The following is a 19,203-nucleotide window of genomic DNA, read 5'->3' on the forward strand; positions in this document are numbered from 1 at the left end:
GAACAATGACTATTTTTTATCATGACTGCCATGACTCTGCACACCTTTACCTAGGCTTCTTCTGCCAGGTCATCTCTATCTGTATCACCCATGGGAAAACGACAGTCCTTGCTTGTGCACCACCCTGGTCCAAACCCAGGATGGTGCACATGCACTTCTTTCCTCCTGGACTTCCCACAGCAGGATGAATATTTTCCAGGCAGTAGCAGGACAAACCCAGACAATGTCATACTGCACCAGAGACCTGAACAGAGGAAGCAAAGCTGGAAGGTTTCTCACCTGCCTTGCTGATCCTTTCACACCTGATATGGCTTTTATCTCCTTGGCCATAATGTGATGGTTTTGACTCTTCATTCACTTGGGCTGAGTTGGTCTTTACTGGTTGGTCTCCATCTTTTATTATTTCTTGTACTCTTCCCTTCCTGATTGTTCAGCCTGTTTGTTCCAGAACAGGTTCTGATGCAGTTTTGGAGCTCCCCGCATTGATATAAATAATACTTTCATTAGTAACATATCAAGTTAAGATGGTATGAATACCCCTACCTCCTACAGTCAATCTCTATTGACAGATTTTTTTGCTCTCTTTTTTCAAACTTACAAAGCCTGCTCAGCTGGTGGAGAGGGAAATTAGGCTGCTTTTGAGATTTGTTTTTGACAAACTTGTCCTCTGGCCCCTGGGTTTAGTTCATAGGTAGTATTTTCTCAGCTTCCACATGTGCAAAAGACAGATGTGTAGAAACAAGCCTTGAGGCAGCTACTAAATAAAAACTTCAGATGTCAGTCAAGAACTCCTCAGGACAGCTGTATGTGTTGGCAGGCCCCCCCTTGGGGTCACAGTCACCCACAGCCCCTAAACCACAGGAGCCCAAACCTGACAGAATCAGCCCTTGTAGGACACCCCAAAGCTCTGGGTTTATTTTTCTCCCTTCTTCTTTCTGCTCTCAAGTTCCACCTGCGCCTCCTGACTTTTCACCCACTATAAATATCCCTGTATTCCTTTTGACACTGAATCTCCCTGCCAGGGGCTGTGCAGTGGCTGAGGGACGCTGTGGACAGCCCTCCCCTGGGTGAGGAGCAAAGGGAGCAGCACAAGGCAGACCTTGTCTGTTGACTTAACTCCCTAACCCAATTTTAACCACCGTCAACAAGATAGAAGGGTGGTTTCTGTTTACACTGAGGCTTCTTTACGCTGCTCTCCCCACACCCTAAAGTGGCATAAATGCCTCCTAAGTGCCTTAAAGTAGGTCCTTAGTGTAAATGAGAGTCAACCCCATCGTTTGCAAAATGGCTTTGAAAACATCGGGGGCGCATCCTATAAATGACCGTGGGTTTTTGGAAGGACACCCACCCCAAGGTATGCCCGTGCTATACATAGGCTCTGATGAGCTCAGCACGGGCTGAGGGGCAGCCAGCAGAAGGCAAAACAACCAGCAACAAGATATTTGTGCCCAAAGCAGCAAGCAGAGAGGGCCTGGCTGCTTGTTGATCCCCAAGGATTCCCAGCAATGTGGGAATATCAGATCTGCCACCCTGGCTCGGCTCAGCTCCCCTTTCCTTTCCTTTCCTTTCCTTTCCTTTCCTTTCCTTTCCTTTCCTTTCCTTTCCTTTCCTTTCCTTTCCTTTCCTTTCCTTTCCTTTCACCTGCCAGTCTTTATGCCTTCTCAGCTAAAGCAGAATCTGGATCCCACTCCAGCTGGGAAAAAAATAATTAATATTTCTCCTGCTTGTGTGTTTCCCCAAGCCTTCCCTCAGCTGTTTTCCATACCTGGTGTGCAGGAAGCGGGCACAGCTCTGTTTGCCACGTTGCTCTCACTTGTGATAATACCAATTTCTGGTGGACAAGCAGAGGACAAAGCCCAGGGCTCAAGCAGGAGGAGACAAAACCAGAGACAGTGTCAAAGGATGGCAAGCTGACCCAAAGGATGGGTTAGGTTCAGCCCTAAATTTTGAGTATTTTGCTGTTTTGCTCTCTAGGCCAACCAGGACCTAAATTTTACCACAGAACGCACAGAATCATAGCATGGATTTAAGTTGGAAAGGATCTTAAATATCATCAGGCTCCAAATAACAGAGAGAGGCATTTTGTAGCACCAACAAGTAAGATATCAAACAACTATTGCCATTAATGGGATGCTCCAGGCAGTCTCACAATGACCAACAGCCTGAATTCCCCTCTCTGCTTACCTTGAAGCTCTGCTCTGGAAAATCTTCCCAAATGCTTCCAGCACAGGAGATATTTTTGCAGCAGCAAGAATGGAGGAAGGAAAGCACAAAGTAAATTCAAATGGGCACTTTGGAATTGCAGAGCATGCAGGAGCCATGAAAATTCCCTTTGACAGAAATCACTGGCGGGGCAAAAATGAGGTTATCTCATCAGTCCTAGGCTGGGATTTACAGGGAAATACTGTTCAACCAGAACTGCATCAGCCCAGCCCTGAAGTAAAGCAAACATCTCTGGATTTAACATTAATCCTCTTGTATAGGTAATGAAAAACACAAATTCCATGGCCTGGTTAATCAGGACTCCATCCCATGGCCCAGCCTACGTTTTTGGTCAAAACCCATCTGGTGCTCATTGTCTGGAGGATGAGTTATGAACCTCCCCGAGTTGCTCCTTTAACCAAATGGGGTTGGATTACCAGGAAAAATCTTGGTTTGATTTGTGGTGCTGTCAGCAAGGATGAGCCGGGAGAAAATTTCAAAGGGAGTTACAAAATACTGAATACTTTTCCTTTCAAAAAATGAGTGCACAATTCACACCAGCCTGCTCAGGTGGAGAGGAGTTCGCCTCACTGTATTTTGCAGCACTAAATCTTTAATACTATTTCCAACCCATTAATCTAATTCAACCCTTATGTTGCAGGGATTCAAAGACAGGCAGTGTTTTTCCCTTACTCTCAGTATGTTTCACTAAGGATACCTCTTATTTTTGATGCCTGGGCAGTTTATTTACTTGTGGAACAGGCTTTGCACATCCCAATCTCATTTGGAGTCTCCAGGGGACACTCCAGTTCCCAGGATTAATCCCAAATAGCTCTTCTAAACACCAACCCAACTCTGGCTGAGCATTAAAGACAAGGGAAGCATTCATTCCGGGAAGGTTTTATTTCACAAATAATTCAGAAATCAAAAGAAAATGGAAGGGTAGGGAGGAAAAGATATTTTACAATTCAGTATTTAGACAAAAAAAAAAAATCTAGTTTATAAACAACCACGCCCCCTTGGAAAACATGCAAAGGCACACAAAAATTTACAATTAACTTTTATACATAGGAAGTAAAATACACCATTTTTCATAGAAAAAAAAAAAAGAAAAAGCAACTTTATGAACTGGCCCTAAATATTTAGACTGCACAAGTGACAAACTGGAGCCTCCTCAAACAGATGTTGCCTGGAAGTCTTAAAAAGAAGGAATGAGTGGAGCCAAGGCCCCACCAGCATGGGTTCTGGATTTCACCCTGGTTGTGTTTCCTGGAGATTGGGCTGAACCAGGTGTTCTGCAATGACCACACCATTGCTTCCAAACCCCAAATTATTGGAAAAGAGCAACCAGGCAGCATCAGCTCTTTGGCTACACCTGGATGCTTCAGGTGCCCACAGATCTGCTGAGCTGGGGCTGAGGAGGAGAGGGCCTGGTGAGATACAGACGTGATGCATCTTTAAGCTGCACTGAAATATAGCAGGCTGAGAAAGGTCTTGGTATCAGAAATAAAATCTGTCAATATTTGGCTAAAAAACTGGTACTGTCCCACCTATTCATGAATAGCTAGCACACATGATTGCAAGTCACTGATAGGTCATGACTGCCTTGGAGGACCTGATCACCCCTAATTCTGGGGGAGGTATGTTTAAATTAATAGCACCCAGGACCTCGAAAAATATTTGTGTAGTAAAGTCACAATTTCTCTTTTGTACAACAAATACAAAAATAAACAGATAAACAGACTTAAATTAACATCGGTTTCTAAAAATCCAAACCAGTTGGCTGAAGATAAAAATACGCAATTTTAACTTGAATTAAGCATTTTAGGATATTTCTGTTGGAATAATAACCCTTCCCCTGTCCCCTTTCTGTCACCTAGGTACATCCCCAGCTGTTTGGATTTTTATGTGCTCTCAGTAATCCCCTGGGTTTTACTCCAAGAGCCCTCACAGTCCTTTCCATCACCTTCCATCCGTAATTTTCATGGATCCCACGCTAGAGTCGAGGTGTTTTATGTGCTCTTGCAGTCCCCATGAACCTGACTGCACCTCTCCCTCTCCCCACTTCCATTGCCAGCCCATTTGGCCCAGGATGTCCCAGGTTCTTGCTGCAGTGTTGGATGGGCTGGAACCAGACCATGCCCACCCCAACGCTTCACAGCGGGCAGAAACGGGGGAGCTTCTCCTCACTGCCAACATCCCACATGCTCCCAACCAGCAGCTTTTCTAGGATATGTTCCAGCTGGTTTTAACATCAGTTTATTTAGTAAGAGAAGGAAATGGTTCAGTTTTTCTATCTAAAGTCAATACTGTACACCTTGGACGACAATACTACATTAACAAAGATGACACAAAGGCTCACTTCTCTCTATCCACCCCAAAAGTGGCTTTTCTGTGCAGTATTTTTGGAGACAGTGAAAAGCAGCTCCAATTTCAGGTTTTACAAAAGGTTTCTTTCCAAATTCAGATTTTATGGAGAAATAAATCCTGGTGGTGGGACAAACCGAGCGATGAATGTCATTTAAATGTCATTTCCTTGCTGATTTCATGGTGTTTACAGAAGTAAAGAAGCATTTAATCATATAAATGCTTCTGGTGTGTGTTTTGAAATAGCTTGATGAGATGGCTCTTATATCTGTCTAGATTAAACCAAACATGATCTGGGCCTAAGAGCAGCTGTGAAACATCTGCCAAACAGAGGGAAATATTTTCCCATTTGTTATCCAATATTACAATTCAGTTATTGAACGGAAGGACTGCACATTTCCAAAAACTGGAGAACCACTGTTGGCTTTGTCTTCTCATGGCTGATGAAGTTATTGGATGTGTGTGTATCAAAACCCACCAGATTTGTGTTTAGACCAATCATAAAAATTAATTTCCAATATGCAGCTGAGATTGTCCTTCTGCCTTAAAAAAGCAGCTCATGCTGAGCCCTTCTCTTGGCTCTGAAATGCATTTGGGTGAAGACAAAAATATCAAAATATGGAATAACACCATTACAACACCTTATGAGTTTTGCAAAACCCACCATCCTGGATATCAAATACTCATGGGTACAGAAATTTCAATGAAAGTGGGGATGTGTTGGCTTCACAATTGGAAATTCCTGGAAAAATTAATCTATCCCCAATTTATGCTGCATCTTTAAAGCCTCAGAACTGCACACACCACAAGGAGCTTCACGAAGGGAAAGTGAACCTGTTTCCTACAGATGCAACCATTCCTAGCAGAAATAAGATTAATTTTATCACTACTCAACTACTATAAAACAACCAGCACTGCTGTATAAACCAATACACTGCATTTAACTGAAGTTATGGCGTGGAGTATAGGATGAGATGTGCCAGCACAGGAGCCCCAATTCTCTGACTGCTCAGAGGTTGCCAAAAATACCTGGGAGTGTTTGACCAGCAAACACCAAACCTGCTCTTTGGATGATCTGGTGGCCTCATTTTCTGCAGTGAGGATCTCTGCCACCGTTTTGCACCCTGCTCCAGGCCCACAAAACCTCAATTTTGGCTGCCAAGAACATCCCCAAACCCCATCATTCGAGGTACCCAGCAGCCTCACACAGCAGTGCTGCTGCACGTCACCTCAGTGGGAAAACACCACTTTTTATCCTTTTTTTGCACAGAAACCATCCAACATACACAAAATCACTCTGTCAAAGCCCATCCTCTCCCCAAACAATGCCATTTTTCAATGAGTTTCTCATTTCAAAGTGTCCAGCGCCTGGACAGCCGCTCACTCCCGAGTCTGCTCATCCTCACACCCATCCCAGGAGAAGCTTCACACCCTAAAAACACCATCCAGGGCCAAGCTGAGATCCCTGAATCTGCTGCACATGGAGCCACCGCCGTCCTGCATAGCAACACCTCTGGTAAAATGAAACCTAGAACAGTTTATGGTCGCTGAATGCCCCTAGAGAAACAAAAAAACACGAGACAAAAAGATACAACGCTGCACGGGTGCGATGAGATGCCAACAGCTGAGTCAGAACCTGGGGTCTTTTTTTGGGGGGTAATTTTTTTTCCCCTTTTCTTTTGGAATTCCCTGAAGGAGATCAGCAAGGAGGGTACGGGCAGAGCTGATGCCGTTCAGAGGAGCTTTGGCGTCTCTGGAGATCAACAGAGAGCTCTCCCAAAGAAACCTGCACCTTCCCTGGGGGTTTTTACTGCTTCACGGCAAAGATTCGGAAGGCGTTCCCATCTGAAGGGTTCTTCAAGCTGGAGGCAAAGAAAAGAGGAAAAGAAAACAAACATGGAATCAACCAAGTGGAGGCACCACAGAACCCAAACAGGCAGCTCTGAATTTCTGCTATCTCTTTCTTAGGAGAAAATAAAGGATGAGAAAGAAGTGGCATAAAGCTATGTTTTCACCTCTTTTTTTTATGTTTTCAATCCAAATCTGTAGTGCTAATGCTAAAAAAAAAGGAGCTAGAAGACAGCAGGCTCTCTTACAGTCCTAGCTTTTATCCAAGGAACACTGTGCTCTCTTGTGCAGAGATTCAGGCATAAAGAGGAATATGTTTTCCTAAAAAAACAGTTGTCAAATAGGCTGGCAGTTCCCCAGGGCCTGTCTGGCTTGGCTCCTAGTGCTGGGAGTGGGAATGTCCAGATCAGCTCATGTTAAATGACAATAAATACAGAAATTCCTTTTCAACCTGCAGAGATGTCCCCAGATGCTCTGACTCCAACCTGCTTGGGGTGGCTGTGTGCATGGGGAAAGGGGGAGTTTCTATTCCCAGGTCCTACAGCACTGAAAAAACCCAGGAAAAACACAAAATTTCATATTCCCACAAAATAAACATTGCAATAGGGTGAAGACCCTGTAAATCCTCAAGACAATCTTTCCCCATACCTGAGTGTGTATCTTTACCCAAGGTTATATCCAGTGTCCTAAAGGGTGAGGGTTCACCTTAATCTTGGAAAAGCTGTTTCACTGTCTGGTGGATCTCTCAGCATGAAGCTGCTCCTTTATTGCTGAGTGTAAATAACACTTTCCAAATGTTCATCCCTGCTGTGAGAAGGTCTCTGGTTTCCCTCACCCCTGAGATCAGCACTGGCTGCTCACATTGCTCATACCTGAGAGTGGTGGGGTTTGTTCTTAGCTAGGGCACAGTTTGCCATCCCAGTAAAAAGCTGTCTTTTAGTATAAAAGATAAGTGAAAGCAAGACTGAGATTAAAAAATTTCAAAGGAGGTTTTTCACCTAAATGCAAGTTAACCAACTGGAAAATGCTGACCCTGGTAATCTATATTAAAACCCCCATATTTAACAGCTATAGATTTCCTGTCTTAGTCTGCTTTTATTTCTTGACATGCTCTAAAGCATTCTGGAATATCTATTGTTATAAAAGCAGAAAACTTGATAGAATTTCTTATGGTCTTTATAAAAGAAAAACTGCACAGAGCAGACAGAGTTAGCAGTGACCAAAAACCCCCCTGAGTAGGAAATTCTGTACTTGTGAAGATAACTGTGAGAAATCAGTGCCATCACACCAATATCTGAAAAAAACACACAACAGATTGAAAATGAAGTCTGAAATTAGGAAGGACTGGATGAGTTGTGACTGGATTTTTGTGGTCATGAGGAGGTGCAGGATGCTGGAAGAACAGATTTGCTGAAACCAGCATGGTTGGCCCTAGAGAAACTACAAAAAAAAACCTACAAGGGCGACAAATTCATCTTCAAAAAGTGTTTGATCATGTCTCAAGAGGTCAATTTACTTATTTCAAAGAGAAAAGAGGACATGAATCAACAAATACAGATGAATCCCACACCCCAGAATTGAACGGAAATCCAAATTACAAAACCCAAATCATGGCTGGGGCTCAGAACTGAAAATACCTGTGCTATCTCCTGATGTGTTAAACACACAGCAAAATGTATTAACATGGACTTGTGCTGTAACAAAACCTAACAAGACTTAACAACATTTCACAGCAGCCTGAGTGCAGCTCCTGGCTGGGGGAAGCGAAGAGCAGGACACCACGCTCCATTTGTTTGGCTGTCACAACTCACAGTGACACTGGGAAGTCACTTCTTTCCAAGCCACCAGCCTGTCAAGGTGATATCTGCTGACTTTGCCAGGCAGCTGAAAACACTGGAAAAGAAGAGGGAAGTGCAAAGGAGGGAGATCCCACCTCTCTGACTGGACGCCGTTCTTTAAGGAGCCAACGTAGGTTTTCTTCTTTTCTACAGGCATCACGTCCACAAAACCTCCTCTTTCATCTGAAATGACCCCTGCGTGCACTGCAGTTTTGCAGATACTGGAGCTCTGGAAAATATTTAATTGTTTTAACTTATGCACTGTCTCTATTTTATATACAAAGGCTTATCAATTCCACCAACACCAAGAAAAACAGAATAGACAAAGAAACTGTTATGAAACAGTTTTGTCCCTCTTTTGGACCAATTATGGGCTAGATCTTGAAGGTATGTCATAATCCCTGGGTGAAAGAAGATCCACCATCATCACAGAGGAGAAGCAGATTTTCCATCATTCTGAGGTGGAGCTGCACCTGTGAGGTCATCACAGAATCATGGAATGGTTTGGATTGGAAGGGAGCTTAAAGCTCATCCAGTTCCACCCCTGCCATGGGCAGGGGCACCTTCCACTGTCCCAGGTTGCTCCAAGCCCCATCCAACCTGGCCTAGGACATCTCCAGGGATGAAGCAGCCACAGCTTTTCTGGGCATCCTGTGCCAGGATGTCACCACTCTCACAGGGAACAATTCCCTCCCAATGTCCAGTCTAAAGCCACACTTGTTCATCTTATCCAGGGCCAAGACTGAATTGAGGACAACTTTCCAGCCAGTGCCTATTGGGACTGCAGCAGAGAAACCCCTGAGGTGAAACTCTGTGCTACTGACAGCAAAGGTTATTCACACAGTTGCTTGAAAAGGAAATGCTTCTCCTGAATTAAGGCAAACGATCACTAATTATCTGGGACAGATCACATCCTTCTGTCTTTCCTAGAAAGAAGGGCTGCCCCCATTGACTGGTGTAGTTTTTGGATGGACTTTACCCCATTAAACAACACCAAATGTGGAGGGAGATTATACTTCTGGAAAGACCAAAGTTTCTCTATTGCACATCCCAGATGTGCAGAGTCAGAAGAGCTGGAGGAACACAAATCAGTAACAACTGATGACTAAGCCCCCAAAGCATCCAGGAAAAGAGCAAAAGCACAGAAGGCTGAGGGATAGTGTAAACTTGGCCATCAGCTCTCTGCAGGGTTTAGATACAGCAAGCTGGAAGAACAGAAAGGAAGAACCAACTCTGCACAGCAAACTGCAGCAGGTGAAAATCCCAAGCCCAGAAATGCCCTGATAGCTAAAAATCCAAGTACCACAAAACCAGAGCCAAGTGCAACTGTTCCCATTGTGCACGTATGATACAGCCCATGCTGCTCCCCTGCCACAGCCATATATGGCAGCTCTTGTCCCCTATATATATATTTATCACTTTGGATAGCCTATCTCTTGGCAGCCCTCAGAGTTTTGAGTGCTAGTTTGGTATTTTGCTTCTATATATGGTCAAGGGAGCAAGGGAATGCTGTGTTTGGAAGATATGCAGTGAATTTGCCCTAATATGTGGTGGGAAATCTATAAATCTAAAACTGGCTCATAAAATTAAAATGTCCTGGATCAATTTGCAGCACTCTCCGCTGGGAGACATCCTGAACAATGTTCTTTTCAAAGCATTCCTGTTATTTTTTTCCAGGACTTGCTGTTCCGCCGCTCACTCAAAGCTTTGACCAACAGATTTACCCCAAACCTCCTCTTATCACTCTGTTGGATCACAGCCCTCTCATGTCCCAGGCCGGGCTGTGCTTTGATTAATTGATTGCAGAGCTTTTGGAAGATGAGATATTACAAGAATAAGGCCTTCCCTTCCAGGTCCAGGAGTACAGCAGCCTGGACAATACAATTTTCCATGGTGAAGCCCCTTGGGATGCTCTGAGACCAATTCCTGATGAAATGAGCCCCGGGGCTCACACCATAAAATGACAACACAGACAACACATTAACAACGTTCTCTGACTATGAGCTTAATCACCCAGAATTTCCTCACTAGTGTGACTGGTTTAATTACTAAGTTCTCCTGGGAGCTGACTCCCAACTCAGTTTGCTCTGGTGACAAACTCCTGCCTCTGTGCAGGCCATCCATCCATCCATCCATCCATCTCCAGGTAATCACAACTGTGGTGCACAACTGCGGAAAAAACCTTATCTCTTTCCTGCTCCACAGGGCTCCTGGGCAGGGATGGGATGGGTTTCCCCTGCAGGATTATGTCACACCAGGAGGCAGGCAGAGTGACAAGTGACAGAGTTCCATGGAAATCAAAAGCTCCTTTACAACCTCCATAAACATCCCTGGCTGTTCCCACAGGTCCAGCATCAAGGCCAGGTCGGACAGGGTTTGGAGCACCCTGATCTATGGAAAATCTTCCTGCCCACGGCAAGGGGTGGAACTGGATGAGCTTTGAAATCTCTTCCAATCCAAACCAATCCATGGCTCTATGATCACCCCAGAACCAGGCCTGCCCACTTTTACCATTACATATTTCTTGCATTTTGTTCATTTACCCCAAAATTCAAGTCTCCTTTCCAAACCTTTCCATGGCTCTATGATCATCCCAGAACCAGGCCTGCCCACTTTATCATTGCACATTTCTTGCATTTTGTTCATTTACCCCAAAATTCAAGTCTCCTTTAGGTCCCTGTTCCACAGTCTTACTAATTTCCCCACAAACAATTCCCTGAACTGCTTTTTAAAGCAAAGTGCAGACTGGAAATGGGGCTAAATGCTTCATTGTCCTTTAGACAGCTTATTCAAGAAGATTCTTTTGGAGCCCAGGTGCCCCCAGGGCCATGAAGGTGCCACACCAGACAAAAAGTTGGCTTCCCAAAGCACTCCCAGAAGACCAGCACTTGTCTCATCCAACTCATTGCCTGCTTTAATTATTCCTCAGCAGTGGGCTTGGGTTAATTCCCAGCACCCTGCACAGGCCTTTCTCCCTGGGAAAAGCCTTTCCCCAAATTCTCCTTGTGTGGTGTGGTTATTTCTCTTCTTGACTCCCCATTCTGAGCATTCCCAGCATCCCCACCTCCCCCTTTGCAGCACCATTCAGAGTCACCTCAAACTCTTTGTCCCAGCTGGTTTCACCTGCTTTGCCACCAAACCCCAAAGCTTTCCTGGCACCTCCACTACTGCTAGCACAGTAGTCCAAAAAATGGTTAACCAAACCCTCAAGAAGTGGCCAAATACTTTTTTATTACTATTGCTTTTTGTTTTCCTCCCAAGCCACCATCCATGCCCCCGTTTATGAAACAATACCCAGGAGGGAGAGTAGGAAATGGGTTCATTAAAGGACACTAATCCTTTTGCGTCAGTGCAATGCCAGCCTGGGATGCTGCTCCTCACCTAATTCCTTTGTAATCACAGGCCCTGTTCAGGGGTGATCTGAGGGAGGTTTGTCCTCTGTAAAAAAGAGAAAACTATTTCCCATTTCCTGCAGGTGGGAGCATGCAGGAGGCAGGTACTGCAGGGAGGCAGCTGCCCCGTGGATTTGCCTGTGAGCTAGTCCAGGATAACCTGTTTGTGCAGCTCTGCCTTCAAAAAAATTGGTCTTGAGCAAAATTAAAAATAGTGTGGGTCTTTTTTTTGAAATTGCTTTCAAAATTGCTTCTCCAGATTACTGTATGATTCCTGCAGGATGGATTTTCTCAGCAGTCTGCAAAGCTCCAGGGTGACCTGAAGCTGGGGGTCCACAGTCTGCTGACTGCTTTCCCCAGGTTTTTTAAACCGTGATCCTACAAGGCTACAGGGCAGCCAGGGAGCTGGCATTCCTGAACACAGCCCCCGATGGAAAACAGAAAATGAGGAAAAAAACCCAAAATAACCAGACACCCACAAATGGAAAAACATTGAAACTCAGTTTTTAGAGGCCTAATACTAAGAGATTTAAAGAAAATTACTCTGCCTAGTTTTAGCATCAAGTCTCTTCTCATCTCCACAAGCAAAGCTCAGAAAAACAAACCCATAAAACCATCTCACACTCTTTCTTTCTTTCCACTGCTCTGAGCTCTGCCCTGGCTGCTCAGAAGCTGTTCATCTCCCAGAAAGAGGAGGAAAGGGGAGAGAGGTCTTTTTCTGTCAACTCTATTGTGTGATAGGATGGAACAAAAGCCCTTTGATGCTCATCTATAAATCCCAAAATGCTTTAAACAAGTGCAACCATTATTTCACAGTCGGAGGCCAAAGGCTTGGGGAGGTTTTGGTGACCAAATCTCTAGGAAGGAGTCAGTGCTGGAGAGTAGAAGAGCTCACCAAACCCAGCTCAAGGAGTTGTGGAGTGACACATCCAAGTCCTTCCGAATAAATCAGTGTCAGAGACCAAAAGGGCTCCCCAAGCCTGCTGACCCCACCTTCCACCCCCTTTTGCCCATCCCCACATGGAATAACCACAAGAGAGTTTGAATTTCTGCCCTAAACCCCAGAGTGAGCCCAGCTCTGGGTCAGGGCAGTCGAGGATGTGCGGGGAGGGTTTGTACTCACATCGGCGTAAACGTTGGTGCCGAACACGGGCGCCCAGTACGAGGGCTCGTCCTTGCAGTGGGCTGGGCAGTAAATCCTGGAAAACAATGCATTCAGATTTATTCTCCAGAGCAGGCCTCGACAGGAAGGCCAGCTGCATTCCTGGGAGATTTCAAGCGCCTGCATCTGGTCTGCAGGTGGCAATAGTGAATTTGATTATTCACTCCCCTCAGATGACATTTGGTTGCTGCTGCAGAACTGCAAATAGAAGGATTTGGACCAGTAGAAGAGGGGTTGGTCTTTTATGATCTTTCAATGGGGACTACCTGTATTTTTGCTCAATTCTGTGCACACAAACCTCTGCATGTGTTTGTGCCCCTCTGCCCTGTCACTTCTGCACAGTTTCCAGGACAAACTTCTTCCGTGTTTTAAGGTGGAAAGGAAAACCATATCTAAAACCCAGCAAATGCAGAAGCAAAAAGACAAAGAGTGTGCAGTTGCACACTCACACATGAGAGTGTGCTGGGACAGGATTGTGCAGCCTGGCTGATAAGTTACTGAAGCCATCCAAAAACATAAAGTGAATTTTCTACTGTGATGCCAAGAAAAGCATGGTGGCAGGAGGAAACACACCATTCCCAGCCCCCTCCTCCAGTTCAACCAGTATGATCAGCTCTTCTTCCACCAGCCCTCAAATTCAGGGCCCTCAGCACCTCTGTTAAGCCTCCCCTCCCTAGGACAGAGGTTTTAAACCCAACAGATTTGTGTTACCTTGGGCAGTGGCTCGCTGGCTTTTTGAAGTGGCACAGCTCAGCTACTGTGGTGTAACAATCCAGAGTCTGTGCTGCCAAAATAAATGAGGAAAGGCAAATCATTAGACCCAAAAGCTCAGGCTGCTGCAGAGAACACAAGTCAGAGCCACACAATGCATTTGGTGAGTCCAGCTGGGAGCACCAGGAGGAAAGCTGCTCCAGCAGCAGGACCCCAGGATGGGGCTCTCCAGCTCTCCAGCAGGAATCCTACAAGCACACTACAGTGTGGACTTAAAAAGGTCACAGCTTTCAGAAGAGACAGGCAGCTGATCCACAACACCTGGGTCTGCTACAGCTCCAGATGTGGAGCCCAAATATCCTGACACCTGCAGTTCTCCCTGAAAGGGGCTCAGTGGATCTAATAAAAGGATGGTTCTGCGTTGGAGGAATTCTTCAAAGCTATTCAGAAAGTGGGAATTGTTTAAAAAGCAGAGCAGTGTTTATTTATGTGCCCAGCAGAAATGTGATGACTCACATTTAGTTAAAAACTAATTTCACATGCATTGTGTTTTTCATGACATTACTGCACTAGGACATTAGCCACTATTTTTTTTTTCAGTTTTTGTAAGCGTGGACACTTGACTGAGGCTTTTAAAGATGGGTGGCTCAGCTTCCATCCCTTCACTATCAGCAGCTGAAGTCTGGACCTCACCATGATCCATCAGCAGAAGATGCTGCTGGAATTGGCCCATTTTCACCTATTGCTCTGCCTTCCTCTTTCCCATGAAAATGAGGTGGGTGGTGGTGGAATTGCCCAGGGTGGGTGGGCAGTCACACAAGGCTCTGACCACCCTAGACCACCACTGCAGGGCTTGGCTGTGGCACAGAACCATTTGACACAACCACTGAAAATGAAAAAGAGCCCTGAAAGGAATGATGTTTTCAAGTACCCCATCAAACCCCAGCAACAATAATTTTTTTTCCAGCCTCAACATTTAAAACTTACTTGTGACTTTGGAAACCATGAATGCATTTGAAGGTTTACTTTTCCTGTAAAACAATCAAACAAAAAATAATTATTAAAAAAATAAGCAGAGTGGAATTATTTGGACTGCTGTGTTTACATGAAAGCAAAGATGACTGAACATCTGCTTGTATTTAAAGCTAATATTTCAATTATTAAATTAATATTTAATTTAAAGTTGTTGGTGAGGGCAGTACCTGAATGACTCCACACCATTCCTGGTGGACTTGACAAAAGCAGGTGTCCTCCCCTTCCTCGTGATATCCACCAGCCCTCCTTTGTTGTCCAGGATTCCGTAGTGGATGGCAGCACGACATATGCTGGAGGACTGACAAGAGATAAATAGATGGGGTGTGAAATGAATCAAATAAATCTCATTCACAGAGCAACGCTGCCCAACTGCTACGTGAAAAACAGAGGAGAAATGAAACCACCACCAGAGCACCAAGTGGAAAATAAGCTGAGTACACTCCTTTGGAATCTGGTTGTTAAATCTTCCTCTCCCAACACAGATTCTTTTATTACTATTATTTTAAGCACTGCCTGGTTGAATGGCAAGATTTTTTTTTTTTTAAATAACAAAACCATACATTTAAATACAATTTAGAGGGAAAGTGTTGGAAGTGAGCGACCAGTCTGAAATATTTCCAGTTCTCGACAAAATATTCAAACCCAAAATATTTCTGCTGACGCCACTTGGAGGGGTTGGGTGTCTGCAATCACAGAATTTCCAGGGCAAAGACACATCAGGGGTGATGCAGTCACGCACCAGCAGTTGGAATGGGGAAAGAAAAAAAGGTTTTTTTGGGTAAAATCAGGTTATCTTCCAACTTCCTACACCCCAAAAACTACTTTTGATGGGAAAATGGTGCTATGCCTTATGTATAAATTATCTTACTAATTTAAGATCAAGCAAATCAGCCCAAAATATTATTTCGTTACAAATTTGAAGTGTTTTTTATATAAAGTTTCTGTTCAGATGACAGCTGCCCACAGGAGCAGAGAGATCTTTGTAGGAGCTGTCTATTGGTGCTCATCCCTCACTTTCCATGGGTGTCCACATTAAGGACAATTCCTGACAAAATCACGTCTGGAACCACTTTGCCTTCCCAGAGTCTGCCCCTTTTTTCAACAGCGAGATGAGGAAAATACAGATAATCTTTATTAGCACCATTTTACAGCACCACAACCGGAGAGCATGAAAAGCCAAATTACACCAGAATGGCTGGCATTTCCCATTTCTGTCATTCCCACTGACTCCCACAAATTACATCCAGGAGCTATTAAAAGGTACTTACACTTTCATAATAAAATGTTCCAAAGATCTTTCCCTTACTGTACAAGCAGCCAGCTGGGCACAAATACCTAGTAAAGATATTTATCTTTGAGGGTGGCGAAAAACAATTCAAGAAAAACAGACTTTGACTCTATTTCACTTAATAGTCATTCCATTCATTTCACGTAGTTCTCCTGTTTTAAAAACAAGATTGCAAAATAGCTACTTTTTTAAAACAGTTGCTCCATCCTCCTTAAGAGCCTGACCAATATTTAGGTTCTGTGGATTTGGTTTTTCTCCAAGTGATAAACTGTCCTGTTCTCTGCAGAAACCTTAACCAGAAGTTCTTGACTGGCTGGGAGGGGACAAGCCATGAATTATTGGTCTGGCTTGGACAGCAGTGGAATGCATGAAAAAGGCTCGAAAAATGACTCTGCCGAAATTTATTAAATTATTTTGGACACCTGAAACTCCGGGTCATCACGGCTGAGTAAAATCATCCAAATCACCTTATTGCCAGGCTTGGCTGAAGGCTTGAATTAAGAGAAATTTAGGAGATTTTTTTTGTTGAGTTTTGGGACTTTTCCTGAAGAGATCTACCTAGAGAGTCCCAAAAAATATATAGTGCAACCTATCCTATGTTTGCAAGAACTGAATAATATTTAGCAATAAAACATATATATTAAATATTTATTTAAAACATTTAGCAATAAAAAGTGAATATTTATTTACTTTTTCCCTCAGCACTCCAAGTATCAACAAAACCCTACCTGTTGCACGTTGAGCCTCTGCACTTGTCCCTCATCTTGGTTTCACAGGTAATGACTTGTGCTGGAGAGGAAAAAAAAAATCAAATAAATACATTTTTTAAAAAGGAAATTGCTCAGCCTGCTCTTGAGCTACAGAAATGAGCAACCTCCACATATCTTTCCTGGAGGTCTTTGGTGCAGCAAGATAAAATCTGATTTTATCCAGCCTGGAGCAGTTGGTGCCTCTTTAGCCCTTCACCTGAGACAGGTGTCTTTGGAATATTAGCAAGGAAGATGCAGCTGACATTCAAAGTGAAGGCTTTGATTTACAGCCCGAGGTCTGCAGTCAGAGCTCTCATTCTCCTTTTAATTACAGACTCTCCAGATGCTGGCTGATAAACTTGAAAAGAGGCCGCTGGCTTGCCCCACCTTGTTTTCTCAATAAGTGTCTTTTAATTAACAGCGGCTGGAAAACGGCTCAGGAAGTACCAGCAGCTCCACAAATAACTTCAGAAATATTCCCCAGCAAGAAATAAAGAGGAAACAAGCCATAAACCCCAGAAAAGTTGTGAAGCAGGGTGAGTGCTGAGTGTAGAGCTTTTTAAAGGTGAGATAAAACCAATATTTCCTAAATGTATTACTGACTGAGGGGACTTCTGGTATATTGATATTTTATTGGAGTCACTCAGAGGAGCTCATGGAGATGCTCTGAGAGCTGGAGCCAGGCTGGCAGAGCTGGGGGTGCTCACCTGGAGAGGAGAAGGCTCCAGGGACAGCTCAGAGCCTGAAGGGGCTCCAGGAGAGCTGGAGAGGGACTGGGGACAAGGGATGGAGGGACAGGACACAGGGGATGGCTCCCACTGCCAGAGGGCAGGGATGAATGGGAGATTGGGAATTGGGAATTCCTGGCTGGGAGGAGCTGGGATGGAATTCCCAGAGCAGCTATGACTGCCCCTGGGTCCCTGGCAGTGCCCAAGGCCAGGTTGGATGGGGTTTGGAACATGGAGGTGTCCCTGCCCATGGGAGGGGTGGGACTGGATGGGCTTTAAGGTCCCTCCCAAACCAAACCATTGTGGGATTCTATGAAATTACTGAAACAAACACAGAACTTCTGCAGATCAATGTGCAGAGAAGGTACAGGCTGTTTTTGAGAGCTTTGCTCACCACTTCTAGCAGCTTTCTGCACAACTGAAATTTTCACGCAGTGAGTTTTCACACAGATCACCTTTCCTCCACGCAAACATCCTCCCAGTTTCTTTGTCCCTGAGCCTCCTCATCACTTCCCACACCTTTTCCCACAGAGGTGCTTCAAAACCCATAGGAGCTGAGAAAGAGAAAGGCCATGTCTTACTCATGTAGGATTCTGGGGTGATTTTCTTGGGCTTGATGGTTTTGCTGGGTTTGTTTTCTGGAAGGTGGAACTGCACCGGCTTCTGCTCCGCCACCTGCGGAATCTCCACCTCGTTGGTCTCATCTGTCTCAGCAATGATGGGATCTTCATAACGGTGATCTTGGTGAAAGAGGGGATTCAAAATAATCACAGGGTGCTCACACTGGTGGGCAAGTCAGGCTCATGTTTTGTGGGGATGATTTAATTGGGCAAGGATCTGCTTTTAAACAGCTGGGAGATCAAAAATGCCCATTGGAGACAGCACAGGGCGATTGCTAGGATACTCCTCTCCTGCTCCTCTGCACATGAAGCAGCATTTACAGCATCTCACAATAAAGATTTAAAGGGATCCCCACTAATTAGTGAAAAAAAGTGCTGATATTCCTCCCTCTGTTTCCCAGTGAGCTCTTCCCTCTGGAGGAAAACACAAATTTGCTGAAGGGCTCATATTCCATCAGGGCTTCCCCTTCCTTCTCCCTGCTGCAGCCCACCTGCACCCTGGGGTCCTGCTTCAAACCCCACAAGATAAAAACCAAGAAATGCATGGTGGCAGCAAAATAAGCCTCAGCTTTGGGCAAGTCTCCAGGGAATCTCCCTGTTTTCAAAGAGCTCAGCTCTCTGGGAAGAAAAACCCTTGGGAGGAGAGAAATGGCCCCAGGAGATCCTGGATGCTGGGGGTAGCACTGCTGCACTGGAGGGCTCACCCTAATATTGTTTTACCCTATTGACCTCTCTTCCAAAATACTCCACAGGTCAGGAAAAACCCTTCAGGATCCCCCTCCTCTTCTCCAAGGGGCACAAATGGTTATGTTCATTTTGCATCCCTGAAAACCATCCCTTGAATCCCCACCCTGAAAGGTGGGGAGGGAGGCAAAGGCTCCACCCGTGGCCCCTGAAGGAGCAGGGCAGGCAGCCAAGCTCTGCCCCCCACAGGATGCCTCTGCCAAGCACTGGAGAACATTTTCTTCCCCAACAAGGACGGGATCGCTCCTGCCAGCGCCCAAAACCCCCTGCAGCTCCAGGGCCAAACCCATGGAAGCTCAGAGCTGCTTCGCCCCAGCCAAGCTCTCTGTTTTCCCCAGGAAAACGTGCTGAATCCCAGCTCCAGATTTTCAGCAGCTCAGGGATTCTTGCTTTCAGTGCTGTTGATTTCCCACGTGGGATATTGAGGATGGCTAATTAAAAGGGGCATGAAGCTCCAATTAGAAGCTTCCACACGTTTGCTCCAGCCTTGTACCCCACCCCAGAGGTGCCCAAGCCCCA

At 45.0% G+C, this 19,203-nt stretch overlaps 1 protein-coding gene across 3 annotated transcripts in view; it reads right to left on the reverse strand.

Annotated features, from left to right (window-relative positions):
* Window positions 1-3,094: 3,094 nt before the first annotated feature.
* CRISPLD2 (cysteine rich secretory protein LCCL domain containing 2) overlaps window positions 3,095-19,203 on the reverse strand; it is a 30,852-nt gene continuing 14,743 nt past the window's right edge. For all 3 annotated transcript variants that reach the window (XM_039721387.1, XM_039721386.1, XM_039721388.1), the window contains 9 exons: window positions 17,902-18,060; window positions 16,572-16,632; window positions 15,824-15,890; window positions 14,723-14,853; window positions 14,508-14,551; window positions 13,521-13,593; window positions 12,771-12,846; window positions 8,351-8,484; window positions 3,095-6,431 (listed from right to left, as the gene is read on the reverse strand). In XM_039721387.1, the coding sequence (XP_039577321.1) occupies window positions 6,377-6,431; window positions 8,351-8,484; window positions 12,771-12,846; window positions 13,521-13,593; window positions 14,508-14,551; window positions 14,723-14,853; window positions 15,824-15,890; window positions 16,572-16,632; window positions 17,902-18,060 (800 nt within the window). In that variant the 3' untranslated portion in view covers window positions 3,095-6,376. The remainder of the gene's footprint in view (window positions 6,432-8,350; window positions 8,485-12,770; window positions 12,847-13,520; window positions 13,594-14,507; window positions 14,552-14,722; window positions 14,854-15,823; window positions 15,891-16,571; window positions 16,633-17,901; window positions 18,061-19,203) is intronic.

The sequence above is a fragment of the Passer montanus genome, unplaced genomic scaffold (assembly GCF_014805655.1).
Source record: "Passer montanus isolate IOZ18808 unplaced genomic scaffold, ASM1480565v1 scaffold45, whole genome shotgun sequence".
NCBI classification, from domain to species: Eukaryota; Metazoa; Chordata; class Aves; order Passeriformes; family Passeridae; genus Passer; species Passer montanus.